Here is a 26,428-nt window from a genome sequence, read left to right as displayed (position 1 = left end):
AGCGCTTCTTTGAGCAAAATGTTCGAGTGATGGAATCGCTGAGGTAAGTAGCTGATACTTTTAAAGTAGATATGATTTAAGTATTGTCTAGTGTGCCACAATGATGTTACTTAAGTGAAAAATATTTTTCTTTCTTTCTTCTAAAGAAAAATAGATAGTTAGTACCGGGATTACTTACTTGTTTTTTCTTCGGTTCTTATAATATCGGCGTTCGGCATTCTGCCCTTGGATAAGTTAAAATATTGTTGATTGCTCACACTGCCTGCATCCATTTCGTCATTTTGGTGCAAAACCGGACGACCTTATGGTCAATAAATGAGTTCCTAAGTATTTCTCAATTTATTCACTAGGTAGGTACCTACCAAAGAAGCCTTAACCTTTCTTCGTCTCCGTTCTCCTCATAATAATTAAAATTTCGCTGACTTTTGACTTAAAGTATCTACCTATTTCATGATTTTTTTACTACTTAAGTACCAAAGGAGTCTTGAACTTTCTTCGACCGGTTTTCGTTCTTACTATAATTAAAACTAGGTAGACGTGCCTACTTACTTTTTATAACCCTAATAATTGATTACACACAGCTTACTGGTGTGTCTAGAAGTTTGATATAGATATGTACAGGAGCTCAAGTAGGTACCTAATAAATGTTTCTAGAGAATGGACACTGCCCCCATTTCGCCATTTTGGACTGCGGAGTCAGTACTTAGTGCTCAATACGTGATTTTCTAAGTATTTTGACTACCACAGAATTCTTATTCTTTCTTCAGCCGGCGCGATGTTCGTTCTCCCCATAATAATTAAAATTTCGCCGGCTCTCGGCCCTGGGTGCTAGGCCGCCGCCTTCGCGTTCCGAATACGGGTGACCTTCTGCATTTCGTATCATTATTTCATATTAATGAATCAAATGCGCGACGGCGCGGCGTGCTGCTTCGCTTGCATAACTTCGCAATGGTAACATGTTAATCGCAGACTGTTTATTGATACTTGCGGTCTCGTAAGAAGGTTGACGTTGCCAGCCAGTGTAAGTATAGCGTAGCGTAGATAGGCTTTTCAAGTTCTCTGTAGACTGCACAACAAATACCTATCTACGAATGGTTAATTCGTGATATTTTTTTTTTATTGATCTCTACCCGAAATTAGGTAGAATTCATTAAATCATTAATAAGATATTACTATAATTTGTACCTGAGAATAGCTCGCCCGATTGGATAATAATATTATAATACTAGGTACTATATTTACGAATTGTTTTTAAGATTTTTTCTCTACAGGTACGTAAATTGTAACTAGGAAGAGTTCTTTAACTTAATTGTTAAGTAAAAAATTAAAATATAATAGGTAAGTATCATTTCGATCGTTTACCTGAGAAAAGCTCCCATTGTTAAAAATTAAGTCTTGTCGGGGAGACCGGGGAGACAATTAATTACAAACGTAACACTACCGTGGTGTGAGCTTTATAAATTCTGGCTATCAATATTTTTTTATTAGCTCCACTACTTGCACAGTCTACAAGTGTCGTCAAAATCGATTCAGCACTAAGTAAAGCGCATTAGCCCGGACTAAGATTTGTATGGGTTTTGATAACTTGTAAAATAACAATAATAAAAAATTATGAGCAACATTAACTTCTAGTATATTTACTTAGACTTAAATAAGGTAAAGCTTATTAAACTAATAATATTTATGATTAAATTCAGAAGAGCATTTTTGAGCTAGTATAAGTATAGATATAACATACCTAACAATATAATTAAAATTGATTTTTGAATAGATAAGTACCTACTTGAAGTAGGTATGGTGTACCTCTCCGGTACGATAGACGATTCGCACAAATTAACATCAACATCTGCTCCGTCAAATTCGAAGCGCACTGCGGTTTTTAACTGATTTTATTTTTAAGCATCTTTATAAACTAAAATTATTTTTTAATTAGGTTAAGATAAGTACATTTTTAAATTTCAGTTTTCTACTAAAACTTAAAGTATTAAGTCATAGATTAATTATTGGTCTCGCTTTAAGAATTAAAAAATTTAAAAATTACAAATAAACTCACCTCAATTAAATATCACTTATTATAACCAATAGACAATCACCAAAACAAATTTAAAAAAAAATTAAAAGTCCAGTTTTAGTAAAATATTAAATTCAAATTATTTCTTGTCGACTTCGCAAAAACTGAACTCGAAAACGTTTGTTTTTATTAATCAAAACGTGACATTTGCTGTTTATTATTATTTTATTGGTTTGTTATTAGTGTACAAATTCACGTCCGTCACCCGCGAAAGCTGAAACAAAACTGGCAATTTCTTCCGCATTTCCTACATATTTAGGTCCGAAAGGAAAAACGGCGGATCTTGATGCTGCGCGTACGCACGTAACGTAGAAAACTAAAGGTTATCGTTTAATACTATATGATTTGCAATCATAATATTTAATTTTACCACATTAAGTAGGTAGGTACTTACTTACTACCAAATTACTAGTGAAAATATAATTATATTGTTTAAAAATTGATTAAAAAATTTGCAAATCTATCCCGAAACCTCGAAAAATCGGTGTACATGCATAGAAAAAAAACGGACCGAATTGAGAACCACTTCCTTTTTCGGAAGTCGGTTAAAAATCGGTCAATCGCTTGACCTTCGGGTGCAAGTAGGGCTCGCACACGAAGGGTTCCGTACCAGGATCGTACAAGAAATAACACTTTATTTTTTTCATGGTGATCATTTTGATTTTTTGTTGTTAGGTATTATGTGAATATTTCAGCTCTCTGCCTAATAACGTTCACGAAATACAGCCCGCTGACAGACGGATGGACGGACAGCGTAGGTAGGCTTAGTAATAGAGTCCCGTTGGTATCCTTCGGATACGGAACTCTAAAAACAAATATAATATTATAACAAAGACTTCATTCTCTCTCCACAGGAACTGTGCTTACTACTTTTTTGGTCGGTTATTTGCATTGAGGCTGAAAATTAGCGTCCTGAATCTTATGCGTATTAATGCATATGATGCAAAAATGCAAAACATTATGCTGAGCTGTAGGTACACCCATTTGGGGTGGTGTCACAGATGAAAATGTTACAAAGTCAAAGTCAAATGTTGTATTCAAAACCATAATTTACAACTTACAATTTACAATTTATTACTAATAAACAATAATAACAAGTGTAATAAATTACACTTTTTGATGGTCGGTTGTTGCATATTTTTTAAGATGATATTATAGTGGTGATAATTTTTACGCGAACTTAAAACTGAAGCTACGACTCTACGAGGGTTCCAAAAGCGCCAGATCTGAGAAGAGCGCACAACAAACTCAGTTGCACTTGTACTTTGTTTTTATCTGTGACACCAACATCAAATACTCAAATGCATTTTCTTTCTGTCTTTCCTCTTTCTAAGTTGCGTGGAAGCAATCGGCTGAGGTTTTATTTGCCCACAAGATGTTGTAGTTGTATAATTATTGTTACATATTATATCTCAATAGCTCAACGGGTAAAGGAGTGGACTGAAAACCGAAAGGTCGACGGGTCAAACCCCGCCCGTTGCACTATTGTCGTACCTACTCCTCGCACAAGCTTTACGCTTAGTTGGAGAGGAAAGGGGAATATTAGTCATTTAACATGGCTAATATTCTTAAAAAAAAAAAACATATTTCTTACATATATTGAAAAGAGCAACTGCTGAGTTTCTTGCCGGCTCTTCTCAGTATAATCTGCATTCCTAACCGGTGGTAGAGTTGACGTACCTAGCATAAGACACTATGCAGTTATCCTACATGAAATAAATAAATTATGATTTTGATTTTTCAGATAGGTACCTAGGTACAACCTTTGGTAACAGTAGGTAATAATTTTCTTTCAATCATCATCATTCCGTCTCTACTTCAATTGCCGTGTGTGCCAAGTAAATTTTCCAAAATGGCGGGGCGCAATGTTTAGGTAATAAATACCTAGTAGGTTAAGTACCTACTTAGTGGTTAGGGCGTCCTCCTCCTAATAGAAGGTCGGGGGTTCGATCCCGGGCAACTCTAACTTTGTGACGACCTCCCTGGCATAGTGATAAGCACTGTGCTCTTATTAGTGGGAGGTCTCGGGTTCGATTCCTGGCATCGGTTTGGAATTTTATAATTTCTAAATTTCTGGTCTGGTCTGGTGGGAGGCTTCGGCCGTGGCTAGTAACCACCCTACTGCCTACTGGCAAAGCCGTACCGCTAAACTATTTAGCGTTCCGGTACGATGCCGTGTAGAAACCAAAGGGGCATGGGTTTAATAAAAACTGCCATACCCCTTCCAGGTTAGCCCGACTGCATCATCACTTACCACCAGGTGAGATTGCAGTCAAGGGCTAACTGGTATCTGAATAAAATAAAAAAATCTTTTCGGAGTTATATGTGAGTTTTAAGTAATTTAATAAATATCACTTGCTTTAACAGTGAAGGAAAAAGTCGTGAGGTAACCTGCATGCCTGAGAGTTCGTCATAATGTTCACAAAGGTGTGTGGTGTCACTTGGCTAGCGTGGTAGACTATGGCCAAAACCCTTTTCACTCTGAGCGTACACCAGTCCTCTGTAGTGAGCCAGCGATGGATTGATCATGATGAGGTAAGTACTGGTACTTATTGGATAAAAATGGATTCGCTCCTGAAGCCACAAGAACGATGAATTTAAAGAAATCCTTCCGGCTTTGCATATTTTAATAATTTTAAACATGAAATTTTTTTTATTACTTATCTTGACAAATGTTTTCAAACTTATCATACTTAGTTTTATATTTTTAAAGGTTTTCGTCAGCCCAAGAAACCTTGGTGTCTCAAAAGTCAGAAATATTTTAAGTATCCGAGCTCTGAAGGTCGAAATAATTTTGAATGTAGGCTTTCGTAATAGAGGCTAGAGCCCGTAGTCGGTGGTCATTGACACCGAGCAATGGAGTGTAAACTAGCTTTCAAGTGTGAGACCGGAACATGCAGAAGGACTTTCGAGTTTCGACTGAGTGAGCCAGGGAGTTATCAATTACCTACTAGAGGCATTCTGAACCTGACTGATGTATAGAGTAAGGGCGAGACGTGTGGTCTAGCTGTTGTAACAACGCATAATATCTCGGTTGCGATTGTTGACCCAAATCAGCAACTGAATGGGTAACCGACTTTGAAGATCCGAATTTGGCCTTTCCGTTACCTCCGTGCCTCGGAGAGCACATAATGCCGTCTGTCCCGGTATATCATTCTCTAAGGTGCAGTATTTGGAAGGATCAAGAAAGCCACCGCATTATAATCGTAAGTAAGTACGAGACTGTAAAAGCATACCTAATAGTTAGGTACTAGGGTTGTTGCGGATGTCAATATTTTGATATGCGAATGTCCCGCATTTGCGGATGCGGATGCGAATATCCGTAACACTCCTGTTGGGTATCATTGTACACTTTTTGATTGGCCAGTTAGCGAACGAAGATATCAACTAGCAAACACGCGCGAGGCACGCGCCACTCTAGCCCCGTCCACTTTCTTTGCGCGTCGTTACTTGTTGCAAATATGAATCCGCATCCGCAAAAGCTCCACATTAGTTGATGCAAATACGGATGCGGATGTCCGAATTAATGCGGATGTTCCGCATTTGTGGTTGCGGATGCGAATTTCCGTAACACCCCTGATAGGTACTTATGCGAAATACCTATTTGTTCTCCACCCTCTGACCCAGACCTTTTTTCAGAAACAAAATGTTTCAGTCATACTTTTTATGAGTCAGTAAACGTTTTGGACCAACTTTGTAAAGTAGCCCGTCTTACAGCTTCTTCTTACTTCTTCTTACAACTTCTAGGACTATTTAATATTAGCAGTTGTTGTTTACTCTTACGTGGGAAGAGGTGCATCAGAGGTTTAAAAGTTTGGCAATAAGTAGACGCCTTACAAAATTTTGTTAATACATCTCTTGCTTAAGAACAATTTTTATATTAGCTAGAGCCTAGAGGCTGTTTCTAAAGCGATTGTGATGAAATTGCGTTTGAAAAATACTTATAATTAGCATGTGGATGTGGATAGTCCGTGAGGGCCTTGATATTATAAATCATTGTGCACTAGCAACGTCTCTACTCTCGAGTAGGGCGAGGTGTCGAATTCAGTAGAGGTACAGACAGTATCACGAGGTGCAAAATATTTGTACTCCGTGATCCTTGCTTTGTGACTATACTGGCTGACTCCTGTGTATCTGATCCTATTGAGTACGTCTTGAGTACGTACTAGATGATGCCAGTGGCTTTTCCCGCGTGGATTTAAGTCTTTTGAAATATTCCGAGGGTACCTACTTACTCGATAATTTGCTGGGATAAAAAGTGCCATAAGTTTAGTGTCCGACCCTGGGATAGCTACTCGCGTAATCGCGACGAAAAAAAAAAACATTAAAAGTAGGTAGGTACATAATAAAACCGGATATGAATTTGCATGTGCATATACATTTGATAGATAGATAGAACATTTATTTTAATATATAAAATACTAACTGATGCCGGCGACTTCGTCCGCGTGTAATATAATATTATGGGTATAATATAATAATAAGTATAATATGGGTAGTGATTAAACTTAAAATTTTCTTAAACTTTTAGAAGCTGGCAAAGTTAGAAAATTCTAACGTTATAATTTTGAATTTTCTTTTACAGGTCGATGGGGCGGGCGCGCGCGGGCACATTTTTCATGAATATTTCAAACTTTAATGTTGCATATAATCCGGTTTCTAATATTGTAGGAAGATTATACATGTAGATATAGTGGTAAGTAGTAATACCTTTATGTAAATTACAATATGATTAGTAATATAAATAAGTAGGTAGATACCTACCTAATTTGAGATCACTAACTTATTTACAAAGACATTTTAATAATGTATTTATGTTTATTGAGCACGTTTTATGGTTTTATGATATTATCTACTTATTATATTATTCTGTGGTATTATGTTCAAATGTTTCCGTTTGGTCGCTCGGATGCTGTTCTGCCGTCCTTCAACTAAAAAACCGCTTCGGACACTATTCTGTTGTTTTCAGCAGTTAAGTTCTTATCGCGATTACAACTTGCGTTAACTTGTAATTAGCTTGTACAACTTGTAATTTACAAATTGTATGTAAACTTTATAGCATATCCAGTGGCGTAGCTAGGTAACAGGTTTGATTCCGAAAAAAAATTAGTACCTACGCACCTAAATTTCTTAGTGCAATTCAATACGGGTTTCATTAGTATTCAGAGCATTTCAAGAAGAATCACTACCAAGAAGTACGGGATTTTTAAAAACCTAAATCCACGCGTACGAAGTCGCAGGCATCAGCTAGTGAGTAGATATTTTAGCAACTAAGAGCAAACCGCTGATTCAGCAAACAAACAAACACACATACCTAACTGCCAAAAATTGTACCCATACCATTTCGTAATCGGGTAAATAAACTCGGGTTACGTCACTAGGTTCAAATTCATCTAGATAGGTCCGTATGTACCTGAGCTAAACGACATTGAAATTTGAACTGATTTATTTAATAATGCAATTAGCAGTTATACCTACTTACCACTTCAAATAAATTATTTTGGTGCTTCACGTTGGTTTACCTATTTATTTCATAATATCAATATTTTGCATTTCAATTAACTAAGTAGGTACTTACTTACGGCTTAAACCTTGAATCAGTGTACAAACACTTTTCTTCAAAAACATGTTGACTTCGATGGCGCAACGGTTCATAAGTAGGTCTCAGCGGCGGACTAACCCCGTCGAAGGGCGGGCCGGAGCGGCATGCATGATCTGCAGATGATGCAGTGATCTCTGTTGGTGGTTGGTATCGATCGTGTATCCGGCCTTTTAATGAGGCGCTTGTTCTCTGTTATACCCACGGATTAGAGAAACTAAAGTCACTCATCTGTGGTTATACCCATTTGGGATCAGAGGAATATATTATGATATTATTATGCGAGCGAGCGAGTGCGATAATTTTTCTTAATTTTATTAGCCTCGATGCTAAATATCATTAGGTACGATGTCAGGATCTTGTTACATATTTTTTTTATAAAGAATATTAGCCAAGTTAATTGCTGACTAATATTCCCCTTTCCCATCCAACTAAGCGTAAAGCTTGTGCTAGGAGTAGATAGGTACGACAATAGTGCAACTATGAAATTATATGCCGGCAGGTAGGTAGGTCTTATAGCAGACATTCGGGAAAAAATCTGAAAACCGTGAATTTGTGGTTACATCACACAAAAAAAATTAAATTGTAGTCATGAACTAAAAATTAGCAAATATTTTCAATTTTCGAAGTAAGATAACTAGGTACCTATATCAAGTGGAGTATTATATGAAAGGGCTTCACCTGTGCATTCTAGAATAGATTTTTATTTATTTTTATGCATCAGTTTTTGATATCGTGCAAAATGTCAAAAAAATACGACTCTACGGAACCCTCGTTGCGCGAGCCTGACTCGCACTTGACCGGTTTTTTTTTCTAGTACGATGGTACGGAACCCCTCGTGTTCAGGCTCGCTTGCCTCAAAGATCTATCTACCTACGCCAGGCTGGAACCTGTATGTGCTGAAATGGTCAATAAGTGGAGACCGACTTTTTAAAAGTCAAGGTAGGGGTCAAAGGATGCCCAAACTGGATACAACCTTCGGTCAACGAAAGGCGATCGAAGGGTCATGACCTACTTGTTGCGAATGTCACACTAATATAGACATTTTACCTAATTTCTTATTTTTTATTATTTACTAGCTTATGATCGCGACTTCGTTCGCGTGGACTACACAAAGTTAAACCTCTATTTTACCCCCTTAAGAGGAATATTTTCAAAAATCCTTTCTTAGCGGATGCTTACGTCATATTAATAGCTAGGTCATGCCATGCCAGTATCTCTATGCCAAACAGCCCGATCCGTCAAGTTTTATCTGTGCGTTGATAGATCAGTCAGTCAGTCAGATTTTCCTTCTAGGTAGGTACCCTATAGATATTTTTATTATTTCTACAAGCTAAAGCACGCCGGAATAATTTCACTACCTACTTTGAGCATCTGATTCAGCACCATCAGCACAACTAAATTTTAGAATATTCGCATCCTCTTCTTACTAATGTAATGTGAAAAGGACAGACAGTTTGAGTTTTAAATTTAATTTAGAGCTGCATGTAGCGTGCACTAAAATTTCAGTCTTTAAATGTAAAATTCATGTTCCGCCCGTTTAAGCAATATTAAAAAGAAAAAGATGCAGATACTATACTGCAATTTGTCGATAACAAGTTACTTTGCAATGTTATTTGGGCCATCAGCCTGCCACGGTGACGGGTGTAAAATTTCAGCTATTATAAAACACCAAAAAAATTAAAGTTTTTATGTTCTAGGCAATTATAACTAGGCAGGTACCAAGTTAATATATTATCTAAGCATGTATTAAAAATATTTTCTTTTCATAAGTCCGCACCATCGTACAAGTAATCTCAAATCGGTATAACTACTAAAAATTTGCAAGTTAATGACGGACAGCGCATCTTGATGTGATTTAGTAAACTAATTATTATTCTAAGTCAAAGGGAAAAAAAACCTTATAGGTTTTGATTTCCCCGAATTGTCAGATACAATAGACAGACAGACAACAAGGTGAGGTGTAGAACCCAAAAATAAGGAAATCAAATGAAAAAATAAAATATTTTGTACTATACCATATATTTCTCCGAAGATTTCAATAGAATATATTTTTATACTTCATAAAAAATAAAAAATGAATATCAGATTAATTTAGACACACATATTTACATTACAATTTAATATATTATGTAATATTATAGTTGACTAACACGCTTAGAAACTACTTCGAAAAAGTATTAATAAATAGTTAGATTTTAGTTAATTTTTCTACCTAATACAATAAATACACTTCTAATGTCACTTATTTTTAAATGTAGACATCTCTATCTAAATAGATAAGAACAAAATTGTGCTTATAATATAGATAAATTTTAATTTATTTTCATTTTCATAATATTATAAACTAAAATTGGTTTAATGCCCTTAAAATGTAGATATACATACATAATTATTATGGTACAATTCTGGCAACACTGGTGTGTATTGTTAGTACAAAAAGTTTAAACGACTTCCTAAAATAGGTAAAAATTAAAAATAGTTTACTTACTTAGGTACATCTCTTTTTTCCTACATGTGAAAAAATAATTCAATATTAGACCTCGTTAACACGGGCGCTTTTTTAACGCGCGTTTAAAAACCGTTAGACTGAAACAAATGGGTTTACCAATAGATGTCAAGACATAATCATTAATTTTTCAATGCTCTGCAGTTGAAAACAACAAGGGCACATTTTTTTTCATTAGACCTTTTAAAACGCGCGTCATTAAAGCGTCCGTATAAACGTGGGCTCATTATTGCGAATAACTTAAAACCATAAAAACATCTAATAAATACAGATCCATTCCATTATGATATAATTAAGTGCTATAAAATATTTTGTTCAAAAGTTAGTAGGTATGTGTCTGGCCACATATTTAATGTCTTTATCAAAAATAGAAAATTTTATACCAGTGTTGTCAACCAATAAAATACTACTTACCATTTTTACACAACAACACAACAGGTAACTTTGCAGTACTCTTTTTTTAAATCTCATAATAAAGAGAAATATGGTTTTAGTATGCCCAAGACTATTATAAAATCAAAGTCAAAACTCTTTACTATAATCACTACTCGTTTTTACAACAAAATAATATATTAAGAGAACTTAATGTAGAATACAAATATTATTTACCTATAAATTACTTTTAATTATTTAAGCGTTAATTAAATATATTTTTTTTACAATTTACTTCACTAGAGAGTGTAGAATAAAAAAAATACAAATATACTACAATTACGATAAAGTTTGTCAGGATTTACAAAATTTTACTATAGCCTATATACCTACTAAAACTGTATAAGTAGTTTTAAAGAAATGTGCGTGGAACATTTTTTTGTAAAACTAACTTGAGCCTTATTACAGTGGAATAAGTATCAAATGATATTTTTATATATAAATATAAAGCTCTTCAATTTTCATTTAAATGGCGCGCTATGGACGCACGTTTACATAGCTGCACAGATTAAATGTAAATGTGTATGCGAAAGTAAACAGGCGCCTGAAACGCGCGCGCGCTTACTTTGCGCGTGAAAATATCGCACTGTGCAAAGACCCTAACAGCCTTAATAAGATTATCCTTGACTATTAACCGATCAACTGCTAGGTGGTTCGCAGGACAATTTTAAATAGTACTGTCAAGTAACATTATCAGGCAGGTTTAGTCCGGCGAACTAAGGCCGTCTATAAAGGTGCGTTTCCACTGAAGCGGAATTGAGCGAAGACGTGTGCTAGGCCCGGTATCCACCTAAGCGAAGAGGAGAGGAGATGCGTTCAATCGACCAATTAGATTCAAAATAGATGACGTGAAAAAATTATCACGTCATGTTTTAAAAATCAGATTGGTTTACTGTACACATCTCCTCTCCGCTCCTCTTAGGTCGAAACCGGGCCTTAACCAATCAGATTATTCAGAGATGACGTATCGTATAAACTATCACGTCATCGAACAATAACCCTGATTTGTCTCAAACACGTCTCCGCTCCTCTCCGCTTCAGTGGAAACGCACAATTAGCGATTTAGACTAAAGTTTTACTAGTTACATAGCACAACTTAAATAATAAACAATATATCAGTACATCTCAGTTATATTGGCATTCATTTGATTAATTATTATTATTTAACTACCCATATTAATTGTCTGTGCCATCTATAATATTATTATGTTAAGTCCCGAAGCAAAGGCAGTTTCAATGTTCAAATTGGGTAACCACATTATTTTTTGGATATATGCGCAATTATCAATTATTATCACTTAATTATATATTATTAAATCAGTCTTTACATTTTTTTTAATATAAGCATGCTCAGATAGAAATTAGTACTTGAAACATTTGGAAAAAGCAGCTAGTTCACACAGTAAGTTTGCATGACCACTTTCAGTTCAGTAATAACATTAGAAGATGATGATGATTAGATATGAGTACGTTCATGCAACGTTTGGAAAAAAACAGCTAATTCAGACAATAAAGTCTACAATGACCACTTTTAGTTCAGGGATTCATATGTATTTGAAAGAACATGTTCACACACACACACACACACACACACACACACACACACACACACACACACACACACACACTCACTCACACACACACACACACACACACACACACACACACACACACAGAGATAGAATCAATATTCTGGATCCAGTTAAAAATACAGAAGTAAAATGTTTTTTAGCAAAAACTGGAATAAACAGCAAAAAAGGAATCCATATCAACTTATTATGGCTGCTTTACAGCTGTAGGATGGCAGGGGTTTGGAATTTTATAATTTCTAAATATCTGGTCTGGTCTGGTGGGAGGCTTCGGCCGTGGCTAGTTACCACCCTACCGGCAAAGCCGTGCCGCCAAGCGATTTAGCGTTCCGGTACGATGCCGTGTAGAAACCAAAGGGGTATGCGTTTAATAAAAACTGCCATACCCCTTCCAGATTAGCCCGCTATCATCTTAGACTGCATCATCACTTACCACCAGGTGAGATTGCAGTCAAGGGCTAACTTGTATCTGAATAAAAAAAAATAAAAAAATTCTTCACCATCATCATCATCAACTGATAGACGTCCACTGCTGGACATACATATTATGTCTCTTGTAGGGACTTGAACACAAATGTGCATGACAAAAATTATTTTACATGAAATAGTGTTTGAATTTATCTTTTTATAGCTGTCTTGTTTAGTCTGATCCTGAAAAAACGGAACTGAACATGTTTTGTGAGCATCACAATATCTAGTGGCAAAGGATTGAAAAAAACGATCCTGCAATACGATTATTATCGTATTCATCATCATTCATCATCACTATCAACCGTTCACAATTGGAAATGGGTCTCTTGTAGGGACTTCAACATGCCATGGTCTTGCACTGCTTGCATCCAGCGGCTTCCTGCGTCTCGTTTGATATCGTCTATCCACCTAATGGTTAATTTTATTAATCAACAGTATTGTTTAGTAAAGAAAGAATTCAAATTTATTTAAAATTTTATCTGAAATCAAAGTTGAATACGACAAAGAAGACGACACAGACGATTGGTGAGAGCATAATGTTGCACGTAAACAGAACTAAGAATGTTTTTAAATATTGAAAAATGTTAGAAGTTTGGTTAACTTTAGTTGTGATGGTGTGGCAGAGATGCATTGATTAAAGTATCACCAGTGGCAATTGATTGAAACTTTTATCTTATAGTAAGTCGCTTTCAAGTAAAAATATTGTACAAAATTGTATGTGAAAAAGTTTTTTTCATTTACAATTTCCACTGGCAGTTTTATTGCGTTGTGACATGACACTAGTTAACATACAGTCTAAATTATGAATTAGATAAAAAATCCAAATTAATACATGGGAGTTAGACAAAAATAACTTGCATTTACAATACAACAATAATTTTTGGAAACAACTAATATAAAGACATCAGTTTAAAGGTAGCTATAAATCTGGCAAACACGCCTGTTCATAAAGACACAGAACTTTGTGTATAAGCTCATACTGTTCAGAGTTCTGTACCATTCCACCACGATTCAACCTCATGTTACACACTATGCCTAAAACATCCACTTTCTGTTCATGTGTTAGCTGTTTTATCCCATTTAAAATAGCAATTAGACACCCAGTCCTGCCGATACCCGCTGAACAGTGAACTATCGTTGGTGGAAACTGATTATCTATAGCAAAGCTGGATGGCGAAGAGATACTACTCACTTTAACAGGGCACGCACCACTTTGAGTCTCTAATGGGGGGAACACAAATTTTGAGCTGGGACTGCTACCACACTTGCACTGTTCTTCGGTCTCCTCCTTACAATCGCTAAAATCGTAACACTCTTCATTTAAAACGTCTAGACTCAAGTTTAACAGAGCTGTCACGTCCTTCGGACATGTATGATCGGCCCAATTGTGAAACCAGTAATGGTAAACGACAACACTATCACTCGATTCAATAGTCTCATACCGCACATCCAATTTTCTTATAGTATAACCGGATTTTCTTATGATACCATCATTTTTTATTTTAAAATTATTTCTTGGACTACTGTCATCTGAGAAAAAAGTAGTTTCACTGAAATCCGGACTATGTACTATTATTTCTTCATCAATCTCAACTGGGAAGTATTTCTCGCATTTCTGTTTGATTTTTTCGAAAAAGTTCGTGAGCATCACGATCTTCTGTATGCATTCAGTTGGGAGGGCATCTATAGGTCTCTGAGATCGAAAGTCGAGCACGTTCTGCCGGACCATGAGCCAGAAATCGTAAATTGTGTTTGGGAGTGGCCCTTGGGTTGCGATATAGCTGTTTTTCGTGTATTCATGCCCCTGAAAGAATTTAATAAAGGTATTAAAACATTAACAATGAAATAATCTGCTACTATACATGTATAGATTTAACTAATTGCATCGGTCGTGAAATTTTGAAGCTATGAATGAAGAGAATCACGTGGCTTTATAAATCTTGAAATAAGAATAAAGATTATGCTTGGAAGAATTAAAAGATTATGTGATAATATAAATAACTAGCTTATGCTCGCGACTTCGTCCGCGTGGACTACACAAATTTCAAACCCCTATTTCCCCCCCTTAAGGGTTGAATTTTCAAAAATCCTTTCTTAGCGGATGCCTACGTCATAATAGCTATCTGCATGCCAAATTTCAGCCCGATCCGTCCAGTAGTTTGAGCTGTGCGTTGATAGATCAGTCAGTCAGTCAGTCACCTTTTCCTTTTATATATTTAGATTCATTTCAAAATTGATTTTGCATAAAAAAACAATCCTCACCTTAATCAAATTGGCATTAATATATCCTTCGCTATTTCCAGTGTCCGCTCGCAGAATAAACCTAGAATGTTCGTTAGGAAGGATTGTCTTATATCTATTCTTTGGGTGGGATCCAGACACTATCGGCTTCTCCTGAAAATTCGTGGGCATGTCCCAAAACTCCTGATGTAAATTTCTCAACAGGCTCTTTTGGTATTCGGAGCAAGGTAGGGTCGCAACCTCTGGTATTTCCATTTGGGGGTTTTCTTTCGATATGTCGTCACTGACACGGCCTGAACAACAGTGTTGCCCGTCACCCAAACCAAGACACTTAACCTTCGAATATCCATTTTTAAATATCTCATTCAGATCTTTCAACTGCTGACGAGTTAAAACGCTCGAAGCGTTTTGCAGATGCTGCATATTAGCCAAATATAACCTGAAATCCTCAGAAGTACTCTGAGGACTTAATGGTTTTGTGGTGATATTACGTATGAAACCTGGTTGAAAATTAGTATCCTCTTGACGACCGAACGCGTATATTATTTCATTTTCCTGATCTCCACAAACGTATGTCAAGTTTTGCCCACATTCTTGGTCTGCAAACGACCCTGACCAGAGATTATCATGAGATCCGAATCCCAGGCCCTTCTCTGTGGAACGTAATCGAGTTCTATTTTTGTAAGATTTAGGCATCAAGTTTTCTGTACTCAAAGATTTTCTGTGTTTATCCCTGTGTGGTATGCCCTGTAAATTTGGTTCGATTAAAGTTTCATCAATCTCCAAATCCCTAGGTTCTTCTGGTTGTATATTAAGTGTCAAAGACGTATTCGAACTGCGCCTTTCTAAAATTCCTTTCCGGGGTTCAGCTATATCTATGCTGTGATTGCTATTATATCTGCTGAGATTGCAGGTTGAGCTGTTTAAATTATAGTTGGAAATGCTTAAAGCTCTGTCTGTTGATAGTTGTGGATTCGACGCATTAATGTTTAAAGTCAAAGAAGTATTTGAACTTCGTCTTTCTAATAGACCTTTCTTCTGACTGAGTTTCGCGTCTTTGTTCAACGAACTATTGCTCGAATGACGGCTAAGATTGTTGCTGGAAAGGATATTCAAAGTGAGACTGTTATTTGATCCACGACGCTGTAAAAGGCAATTTTTGGAAACCTCTCCAGACAAATTCGTATTGGACGAACATATCACTCTCGTGGTCGGTGTCAAATGATCACTTGGATTAATAGACGTGTTCGAATCCCTCCTTTCTAGGGATAACTTTTTCTGTCTGTAATCAGAGTTTAAACTAAAATTCGATATACTTGTCCTAACAGTACTTAAATTATGACAGGACGCGCCAGCGCTGCTTAAAGAACAATTCGAGCCCTGAAGACTATGCGTACTTAACATTAAGCTTTGATTTGAATTCCGTCTGTGTAATTTCTTAACTAATTTCTCGTCTTCCGCGCTCGGTTCGAAATCATCAGAAGGGACGCCTTCAGGCAGAGTCTTTAAATTTGTACTTGATACACTTAAATTTTGTTTATAATTAACAAGATTTGAACCAAGAGTCTGCACAGTTTCAACATGAAACGGTCGACTTTCAACACCAGAAATATTAATTTCTGGACCGGTATCAGACATATTTTCATCAAAAGATCCCATTGTTCTTGACCCCATTCTAGAAGTTCCTGGCTGGTATAACATCAGAGATGCATGGTTTTCTCTCAAATAAATACCGCTATCTTGTCCCTTCATAAACAGCCTACGCTGATCAGCTGTTTGGACCATATTGTGACCCATTTTTCCACCAGTCAAGTCATACTTGGTGCTTTTCTGAGCTAGGATTCGTTTAAACTGACGTTTAGGTGTATTCGGCACCGATATAGAGTTTTGGGGAACATCTAAACACTTTTGCTGTGGTAAAGATAGATTAACGGTTTCTGAAGAATCCAAAGATGTTGCTTTGACTTTTAATGTTGGCGTTTTAACTTTCTTTTCTTCAGCATCTGTGTATAGTTTTTCGAATTCCAGTAATTCTTTTTCTAAATCACTATCACGTTTGGACAGATCTATTGTTAAGTTTCGTAAATTCTTACCCTTTCGTTTCGTATGAGTTTCGGCAGCTGTCGTTGCACCTTCTTCAGACGTTACAGTTATTTCAAATTCTTTGGGTGAAAATCGAGGCATATCTATAAAGGACTGGGTATCAGAGCTTTGTCGCAAGCATTTCTTTTGTTTTAAGTCAGGCGATTTAAGCTCTGGTTCCGTTTTTTCTTTTTGTTCTGCATCAAACTTAAATACAGGCCGTTCACTGGATGAAGAGACCCGATTCGTGCTGCGCTCCATACTTTCACATGACGTACTTATTTCTTGGTTTTTGTATGCCTCATTCATTTGATCCTTCATTTGCTTAGCAATTGGTAAACCTAGATTTTGTTCGATTATTTTCGCATTATCAGAATCAAGAGATATGGATTTCAACCTTTGTCGTCTGGCTTGCGCAGAATTAGGAATCAGTGTCAATTCCTTTTTCTCGTCTTCGACCATTGTGTCTACTTGAAGAGAATCTAATTTGGCACAACAATCAACTACATCTTTTTCTATGACTTCTATTTTTTTACCGACCTCAGTCTCTTTGATATCATCGCACTTCGATATATTTAGTTCGACGCTCTTGTAATTAGTATCGCAACTATTATGTCTTCTATATTTTTTAGCTTCTTTATCAGCAGGAGGAGTGAATCTTTCTCTTTCAATGGAATTTCTTCCTCCGTATCTCCTCGGTCTCGGGGACACTCGCGCTGCATTTTCTTCAGTAGCATTTGTATGTTCGAATGTGAAGTAATTTTCCTTATTACAACTAAGAACCTTAGGGCTAGGTCGAGCACTTAGGACTCTAGGAGAGCTAGGTTTTTCGGTTAAACCGTTCGTTCTGATTCGATGATCGCATAAACCTCTCGGTGACTGTGGAACTTCCGCATCCCTGGGAGTTTCAGGAAAGAACTTTGGAGACCTAATAGTGTCATAGTAAACTGATTTAGGTGATGGTTCCGCAAAAAACATAGGAGAGACCATTTCAGGGGGTGTAAAAAAACGTGGTGAACTTATGCAGTCTGCTAATATTTTTGGGGAGAAATCAAACTTAGATCCGGACGATTTTTCTTTTGCCGAACTACATTCAATAATGCGTGGTGAGTTTTGCATTTCTAAACATTCCTGCTGTGATTCCGTGTGCGGTCCTTCACTTACGCTGCACATGTTAAGTCTCGTGCTAACGGATCGAAACCTTCTTAAATTACTTGGCGACATTTCTTTATCGCTCTCGTGCGGAGACGAGGGGGACCGTTCACCCATCTCATTTGCTTTTTCACCGTCTCCGCTTAATTTTCTCACAGATTCCACGTCGAATCCGAATACCTCCGAATCTACAACCTTTGCACTGGTAACAAAGGGTGATTTTTCGTCTTTTTCTAAAGAAGGCGACCTGGTGGCACTGTATTTCTTCGCACGAGACTCTCTCTGCAGATCGACTCCTAAATCGGAGCTAACTATTTGAGCTAAAGGTCTCGGGATGGCTGAATATTTGTAGTCGAAAGGTCTTTTATGCATCCACTGCTCGGGAAGAAGTAACTTCGGTATTCCACGATACTCTAGAGGGGGTTGTCTAGACACTTGGGAGCTGGATGGTTGAGGGGTGTCGGGTTGCGAGATAGTGTTCTGTGTGTAGTTCTGAACGATGAGGATGTGTGAGGGTTGTGGTATGGGGCTCTTGGGGTCGGCGGGGGGATCGGGCGCGGGCGCGACGGCGAGGGAGGCGCAGATACGGTGGGGCTGCGGCGGGGAACCCACGCGAGTTACGCGCGCCGGTCCACCACACACTATGTGCACCTGGAAATTTAATATAACGATTTTTTTACATAATGTACATATATGAGACAAGGACTTCATATATATACTGATAATAGGCCGCCATATTTTAAACATGCTCGTATGTGTCGTTTTACCCAAAGGTGTGTAAATACCGCACCAGTATCTATGTAGTCTGTGCCGCTACATGCATGCATATCATACACACAAGTTTTGAAGAGCTGGCGAACAGAACTGGACTACATCACGAAATTAAAACTTACAGGATGGCGAGAAACAAAGAGTATGATAACATTTTTAAGATTAATCTATTGGACTAATCTGGGTTTGTTTGAAAACATACTTTTTGAGGCTATTTTTATCCTACTTTGGGCTCGCTGGTATTGAAAATATTAACAGTCTTGATCCAGTTTCGTCAATATAATGAAGTCGGTTAAAAATATGTTCAAGTTACAAGAGAACTATTCCGGTTTTATTCGCCTGCTTCTCATGTCTTCATTTTTTAAATGTGAATGTATGAGCTTGGCCTATTTGGAGTTTTAATAGCTTTACTATTACTTACGTGGGTGACTTGCGGTTGGTGGACGGACGCGGGCGCTCTCTTGGCGGCGCGGCGGCAGAGCGCGAGCAGGGCCAGCAGCGCGGCCGCCAGCGCTCCGCACACCCACCCCGCCTGCGCGCCCCACATGCCACCACCCTCACATCTGATGAGCAAATACATCATTTATACCTCTGAAGCAATGCTACTGTCTCAGCGTTTAAACTATCGTGAGTGATTTCCATTATAAATATAGATTATTCCGACTGTTCTCACGTGTTTAGTCGACGTAAGCCCGATTAATTTCGAACCCATCCAGGGTCATTTTTAGGGACAAAATGAAAAACGGAACCCTTATAGGATCACTTTGTTGTCTGTCTATCTGTGTTTCGGTCTGTCAAGAAACCTACAGGGTACTTCCCGTTGACGTTGAATATGCTCCATAGATCTCAGCCTTAAAGTTTTAATATTGGGCCACAAATTTAACTAGATAAGTAATCTGTTTTTTAATACACAATAACTCTATGAAAGGTGACTTAATCTTACCAAAATTGTATCAAAAACTGCTTAAGAATTAACTATGAAAGATTAATTTTTTCTTACCCAATTTGTATGAAACTACTCAAATAGAGGGTACCAAAGCAATGAAGCTTGTTCATCATCTTATTTTTTGCTCCATGGACAATGCTGCGACTAATTACTGTACATACACTACTTATTTAATTACTCAACAACTTCACTTTAACCAGGTTAACTTAATTATAGGTACTTAATTAATAACTGTTTCAATTACTTTTGGCTCCAATGAATTTATATTATAATATAAACAAAACATCAGAAAATCCTGTCAGAACAGATCAAATGACAAAACTAGAATGACAACATTCGACTTGATTTCCCAACAATGCTGAGTCATCGGAAACTCAAAGAATGTCTCACCATATCCCTTGCCACCATTTACCTTGCACAGATCATTCAAGATACTTATTTGTAATTATCCTATTATTACATTTTGTTATCACTATATCTTGCAATTTATTTCAAATGAAAATCATCATAGATATCAAAATCATCTACATGATATCGATACCTCTGGGCTCAAAGGTCGTAAAGGACAAAACGCTACTTTTCAGGAGAAGCAAAAAACGAAAAAAAATAAAATTCTTTTTTCTCTAGCATCTTCGTTTCTTTAGCTATTTAAATGAAACCTAGGAAGAAAGTGCTTAGAATTTATAGTGTTTTCTAAGGCAGTGTTCAAAAATTTCCCTAGTGCTGTATTTACTGAAATAGATTTCCTTTACGACCATAAATTTGAAAATAAATGTCCTTTACACCCTACAAATTATCATTCTATGATATCACCTAAGGGCGTAAATTTACTTTACTGCACAAAACTGAACAAAATAAGGAAATAACCGACATGTGTAATAATTTTTAGGTTCTTAAGGGTCACCCGCTAAGGTATTCTGTAAGGATAAAATAATAATTACAGTTAAGTATTAAACGCATTATGTAATTTTGTATGTAATTATGCATAAATTATTATATTTTCTCTAAAAATAATAATGAAATAACATATTGTTCAAATAAAACGTATTTTTTCTAACCAAACCGAGATCATTTATTTGGAATTGAACACGAAGCCTTACAATAAATCTTATAATTTAATATTTTGGTAACTATTTTTTTATCCACTCTCTTCTTTAATGTTATAATTAGTTTCACTTCTTTCTTAAATCAACTTTATAAACATAAGATGGTTTATTTATTCATCTTCCTTCTCACTTTCTTCATCATCCTCTTTATCTGTTTCGTTCAAGGTTTCAAGTAGCTCATAATCGCATGGAAGTTCCCTGTATTCGTTATCAAATCTTTTACGTGTTGTTCCATTTTCACACTAACTTATCAGGTAAATATAAAGTATTTAACTAATGATTTTAAGCTTATTTCGTCATTTAACGACATATTTTAATGTATTTAATGGGTACGGGTACGGAGAGATGTCCTACCTACCTTTTGTAAAAGGAGTAACTGATAAAATAGGTACATTGTTGAAAAAACAATACAACATTAAGATCGTGTTTACTCCCTTACAAAAGATTGTCCATTTGATGCTATCAACGAAGGATCGTCTTCCATACCAATGTCCGGGTGTATATAAGATCGACTGCAGCTGTGGGAGCTCCTATATTGGTCAAACAAAGAGACCCATAGCAACTCGGGTATTAGAACATTTCAAAGCGGTGCGAAACAACGATCCTCAGAAGTCTGCGATCGCGGAGCATATTCTACTGCCAGGCACAAAACATTGGATTGAACTCCACAATTCTCGAGTTCTCTCCATAGACCTCCACTATATACCTAGACTAGTGCGCGAAGCAAACACCAGAATTTCCATCGTGAGGATGGTTTTAAACTAGCAAGTAGGTATGTGGAATTCAATGGTAGAATTATGCAAATCAAGACAGCATCGAACGACATCGAAAGTTAATAGTGACGCTGTGAGTGTATTTTGCCGGACAGCTCGTGAAGTTCCAGCGAAAAGAACAAGAAAGAGGGTAGTTCGCTACTGCCCTTGACAACTCGAACTTAATCTCTCGCAGCACCGCAGTCCCGTTGTAACCACGACCCGTGCAATGGGGTTGAAATGTCGACAAATAAAAACAAAAATTAATTGTGCTATGTACCCGTTGTATACATTAAAGTATACAGTATTTATATAATCTTTCTTATTACAATTTACTTACTTTAATTCTAAGATCAATAAAGTACTTGCTTGTACTAGGTATCTTAACCTAATTAGAAAAAAGTCATTTATATTAAATAAAAAATGCCCAAAAGTAATTTTACTTCTTTTTTCTATGTTCATCTTACAGGAATTCTGAGACCAATCATGTAAATTCCTATAAATATCCTTATTTACTGCTAAAATATTTCTACTATTTACTTCTGTGAGATGGGTAAATTTGTTTGGTGTACTAGTACTATCAAAGATATAATTTTGTCAGAAATTAAAAGTTTGAAATCACAAGAAAACTCAAATAAACCCTCCAAAATTATATGTGCTATCGAAGCAGGCGTTACTTTGCGGAAGTCCATGATATACAATGAACCAAAAGCTTAATGTAGACCTTACAATCCAATGTAAGGTCTTAAAATTGATGATAAAATTGATGCTGAGCCAGCACCTATATTAGATAACAGTGAAAGATGTTAATATGTTGGCCAATCTGAAGTATTTGTAATAAACGCTTTTTGTAGTCGAGCGAGTAGTGTACATTTAAAGATACATAATATGTAAAAATGACATCATAAAACCATTGGAATTGTTTTATAATATTGACATTTATCGATATAAAATATTGTTCATATAATTTTGTATGGTTATTTCAAAAATTTGACAAGAATAGTATTAAAAATAAATATTTTTACTTCGCGCAGACACCGACATTCGGTTTATCATTTCAGGTTCTGCTGAAAATGTGATGTTTCAAATAACGCATTTATATTTTTTTGTAATTTAGTAGTGTATGAACTAATACAATATTAAAAAAATAAAATTAAAAAAGGTTTCGTGTAGTGTCAGGATTTTTTCAAAGTGTGTTGTGCATTACAATGCACACTGCCAAGAATAGGGTTAATCAAGTTAGGTAGTATATTCTAGGACTTATGGGACTATTCCTCATTTACTTTTGTTTATTTACGCCCTTAAGGGCGCAAATGAAAGCGCATTATTAAAATGAAACTAGGTAGTAAAGGACGCTTTCATTTTTTTATTTTAAATTGTAAGGGTGTACAAGACAATTTGTAAATATGATGTCCTTTACGTCCAAAATTTTGAGGTGTCTTATTAACCATCTAAGGTGGTATAAGACAATTGATAATTTATTTGTATGTTACGCCCAAAGGTTTTTTTAATACTTTGCTTTACTACCAAAAGGAGTAGACTCTGGTAACCAAGTGTTACTTACACCCATATTTTCACGGTAAACTTTGTTTAACGTGTCAAATTATGTGGGTCGTAAAGGCATTTTTTTTACGAATTTCGTGAAACGGAATATACAGATCGATAGAGAATTAAAAACTGAGTAAAGCAGTGTCAAAAAGTCATTTTCGGTCAAATGTCCTTTACGACCTTTGAGCCCAGAGGTATCGATATACTTAAATATATAGCCTACTAGCTGATGCCCGCGACTTAGTACGCGTGAATTTAGATTTTCAAAAATCCCATGGGAACTCTTTGATTCCCCGGGCTAAAAAGCCTATGTCACTCTCCAGGTCTTTAATTATACCCATGCAAAAAATCACGTCAATCCGTTGCTCCGTTGCGACGTGATTGAAGGACAAACCAATAAACCAACAAACCTACGAACAAACACACTTTCACATTTATAATATGGGTACTGACTAGTGGCCTGGCCAGACTTTGCTCTGGTTATTTACACATAATATATGTAGGCTCGCCGCCATTTAATTGTAAAGACTTTGCTCATTGAACATCGCGTCATCGTCCCCACCGTCACTGTGAGATTATAAAATGAGATGCGCAGTGTGTCTCGAGACATTATTCGTTTGGCTTTGGCCAGAGTCGCTTCTCAGTGGATACTATGTGTGTCGTACTGTAGGTTTTATTATTATCATTGTCGTTGTGACCTAATGTGGTTTCAGTTGTTTGAGGTTATACTACTAGGTTGTGAAAGGTTGCTGTGAGTGTGTTTTGGAGATCTAGACAGGTTGTTTATCGGGTGAGTCCTTTTGTATCGTTCCAATTTGTATTCGACAAACGTGATCGTTGTAGTTGATGTTAATTGAACTAATTGTGGTGTGCTAGGTTAGCTGGTTGGTCTGGGGCCGGTATGGGGACATGGTGGAGCCGGTCGCTAGGTAGGGTTAGGTTTAGCTAAGCTACGTTACGTTACGCTAGTGGTTTTCACGTGTGATAAGTGAGTATTACAATGATTGTAATTGAAATTACTACCTTCTGATGTCGGCCATCCCCCTTGTTCTCCGACATATATAATATTATATAATATAATGGATTAATGTACTTTTCAAAATGACGAAATAGTTTTTCAAAATATAGCTGCAGTGGTTCCAGAGACTGCCCCCTAAATCATCATTCATCTTCAACAACCTCCGAATAAATACCTGTAGAAGTAGTCCTATTGTGACTCTTACTGTTAGAGCGAGATAGCTAAATGCATTTAACCTATTATTAGAATGTGACAAAATGATTATGTTTTGTCCTTATCACTGTGGCCACTTTTTTGTTTTTCAAGATGTAGGTATTTTGTATGTGAGATCTTGAAAGATCAATGTGAAGTAAGGTTACGTTGACTCAAGTATTTAAAAAAAAAAATTGATTTGTTTTGTTGTTTTTGAAGTTATTGTGCGGGTTGAAGTTTACTAGGCTACAATAGCTGAAGCAAATGTAAAATAGAAGAAATAACATCTCACAAGTTAGTACCTCTGCTTGAGTGAGAGGGACTGAGGGGCCACGCTAGTTGCATATCTGTAGGTATATATCTGTGTCAACAACCGATAGACATCCACTGCTGGACATATGTCTCTTGTAGGGACTTCTACATGCCAGTCTTGCGCCCCTACATACAAACCAACAAAATTTACCTCTTTTTAATATTGGTTTAGACTTTGTCTATCATATTCATAATGGTTTTGCTTTTAAAAACAGAAACAACAAATCTTTAAGAAATATCTATGTAGCTTCTACTCATAACTTCATCTGTACATCATGTAGGAATTGTGGTTGAGAAAAAGCAGTTTAATGAAGAGGCAAAATAAATGTCTTATTTAAAGGAATTAGGAACATTACAGTGGTTTGATAATATACTTAGTAGGGCTACATCATCTTTTTGAAAATTACTAGCTAAATTGACCAACGCAACGTCCGCGACACGACAATCGTAAATAGATCGCGCGCTGTAAATATCATTTCTATTTATGAAGCTGACATCCTCCGATGATATTCAGTTATCATGTCGTGTACGAATATTATTATCATTACATGGATACTATCCGCAGTACGTACATACTGGCCTTTGTTTTAAAATAATATTAACGTGAGACCTCTAATGCAAGGGTGTAGGTATAATTATTATTAATTTAAATGATAGTCATCTCATTCAAACAATTTTGTATGAGATTGTTTTACTTAATTATTGTTGAAACATTTTTCCATTGAATGTTTATGGTGTTTTTCAATCAGAAAACGTCGTTTAGCTAACTTACTGTGCATCAGAATTGTATGTACAGTTGTTGCTTTCCGCGCTCCAGGGTGTAATATATATGTTGAAAGGATGAAAGCACAAGAAAACACAAACACAAATCACTTTACAGACACTGAATGAGCACTTTTTATCGTCGTTTTCGATAAAAATCACACGTTTTTCAAAAGACACTCGCCCAAGAAGTTTTGACGTTAAGAGTCGGCCATTTTTCTTAAATTTCCGACAGTTCGTGTGTTGCCAGAAAAAATGTTAAATTACCCTACGTTGCCCAATCGCAACTGCAAAATGTTTTTTTCATTTTTTACTATTTTAGCTTCTTTAAATGTAAAAGCATTACGCATGAATTAAAAAATACGAAACAAAACAACAAAACAGGACTCGAAACTGATTAAAAAGATGCATTACAAAAATTTAATTTCTAGTATTCAAATCCATCAAATAAGTTCTCACTATGTTAAATATAGCTGTAACAACGTGTTTGAATGATTCATAATTTAAATTAAAATAACATGTCCTTCCCAGGAATTTTTCCCAGGAAATGAAGTAATTTTTCCTTCCCGTTCCGCGGCGAGGCTCCATTCAAGCCTTGAAGTGCACATGCGCTACAAAGTGTGCCACTAGGGCATCAACAGTCCTTACCTACATTTATACAAGGTGGCTAGGTCATCGTTCACACAGCTACCTATAAATTGTTTACTATGTAGGTCGCAGAACTATTGAACTAAACTATTTTTTTTGTATTCGTTATCAGTACTTTGGTCGAGGTCTACAAAAAGATTAGGTGCAGTGCTAATTCGGTAGCACACAAGCACAACGGTATTAAACAAGTCATCATAAATTATCATGATCAACCCATCGCCGGCTCA

The 26,428-nt window shown here is 36.4% G+C and overlaps 2 protein-coding genes across 2 annotated transcripts in view; both read right to left on the bottom strand.

The window, feature by feature from the left end:
• The window catches only part of LOC117985585 (putative fatty acyl-CoA reductase CG5065), a 35,085-nt gene extending 32,775 nt beyond the window's left edge, over positions 1–2,310 (bottom strand). Inside the window, exon 1 of the mRNA XM_034972344.2 lies at positions 2,054–2,310. The gene's annotated coding sequence lies outside the window, so the exon portion shown is untranslated. The remainder of the gene's footprint in view (positions 1–2,053) is intronic.
• A 7,369-nt stretch (positions 2,311–9,679) lies between these two features.
• On the bottom strand, positions 9,680–25,699 carry PTP-ER (Protein tyrosine phosphatase-ERK/Enhancer of Ras1). Its single transcript, XM_034971555.2, has 4 exons — positions 25,564–25,699; positions 19,339–19,480; positions 14,934–18,797; positions 9,680–14,475 (listed from the first exon to the last, which is right to left on the bottom strand). The coding sequence occupies exons 2-4, from the start codon at positions 19,462–19,464 to the stop codon at positions 13,591–13,593; spliced, it is 4,875 nt and encodes a 1,624-aa protein (XP_034827446.1). The 5' UTR covers positions 19,465–19,480; positions 25,564–25,699; the 3' UTR covers positions 9,680–13,590.
• Between the last annotated feature and the right edge of the window lie 729 nt (positions 25,700–26,428).

Source organism: Maniola hyperantus, chromosome 9, assembly GCF_902806685.2.
Source record: "Maniola hyperantus chromosome 9, iAphHyp1.2, whole genome shotgun sequence".
Lineage (NCBI taxonomy): Eukaryota > Metazoa > Arthropoda > Insecta > Lepidoptera > Nymphalidae > Maniola > Maniola hyperantus.
This window is presented reverse-complemented; position numbering and strand designations above follow the sequence as displayed.

Excerpts from the sequence above, each read along its gene's own strand:
- PTP-ER (XM_034971555.2), bottom strand. The coding sequence starts at position 19,464 with ATGTGGGGCGCGCAGGCGGGGTGGGTGTGCGGAGCGCTGGCGGCCGCG. Across the intron at positions 18,798-19,338 it reads ACCAACCGCAAGTCACCCAC|GTGCACATAGTGTGTGGTGG; the intron begins GTAAGTAATAGT and ends TTAAATTTCCAG. Across the intron at positions 14,476-14,933 it reads TTAATGCCAATTTGATTAAG|GGGCATGAATACACGAAAAA; the intron begins GTGAGGATTGTT and ends AAATTCTTTCAG.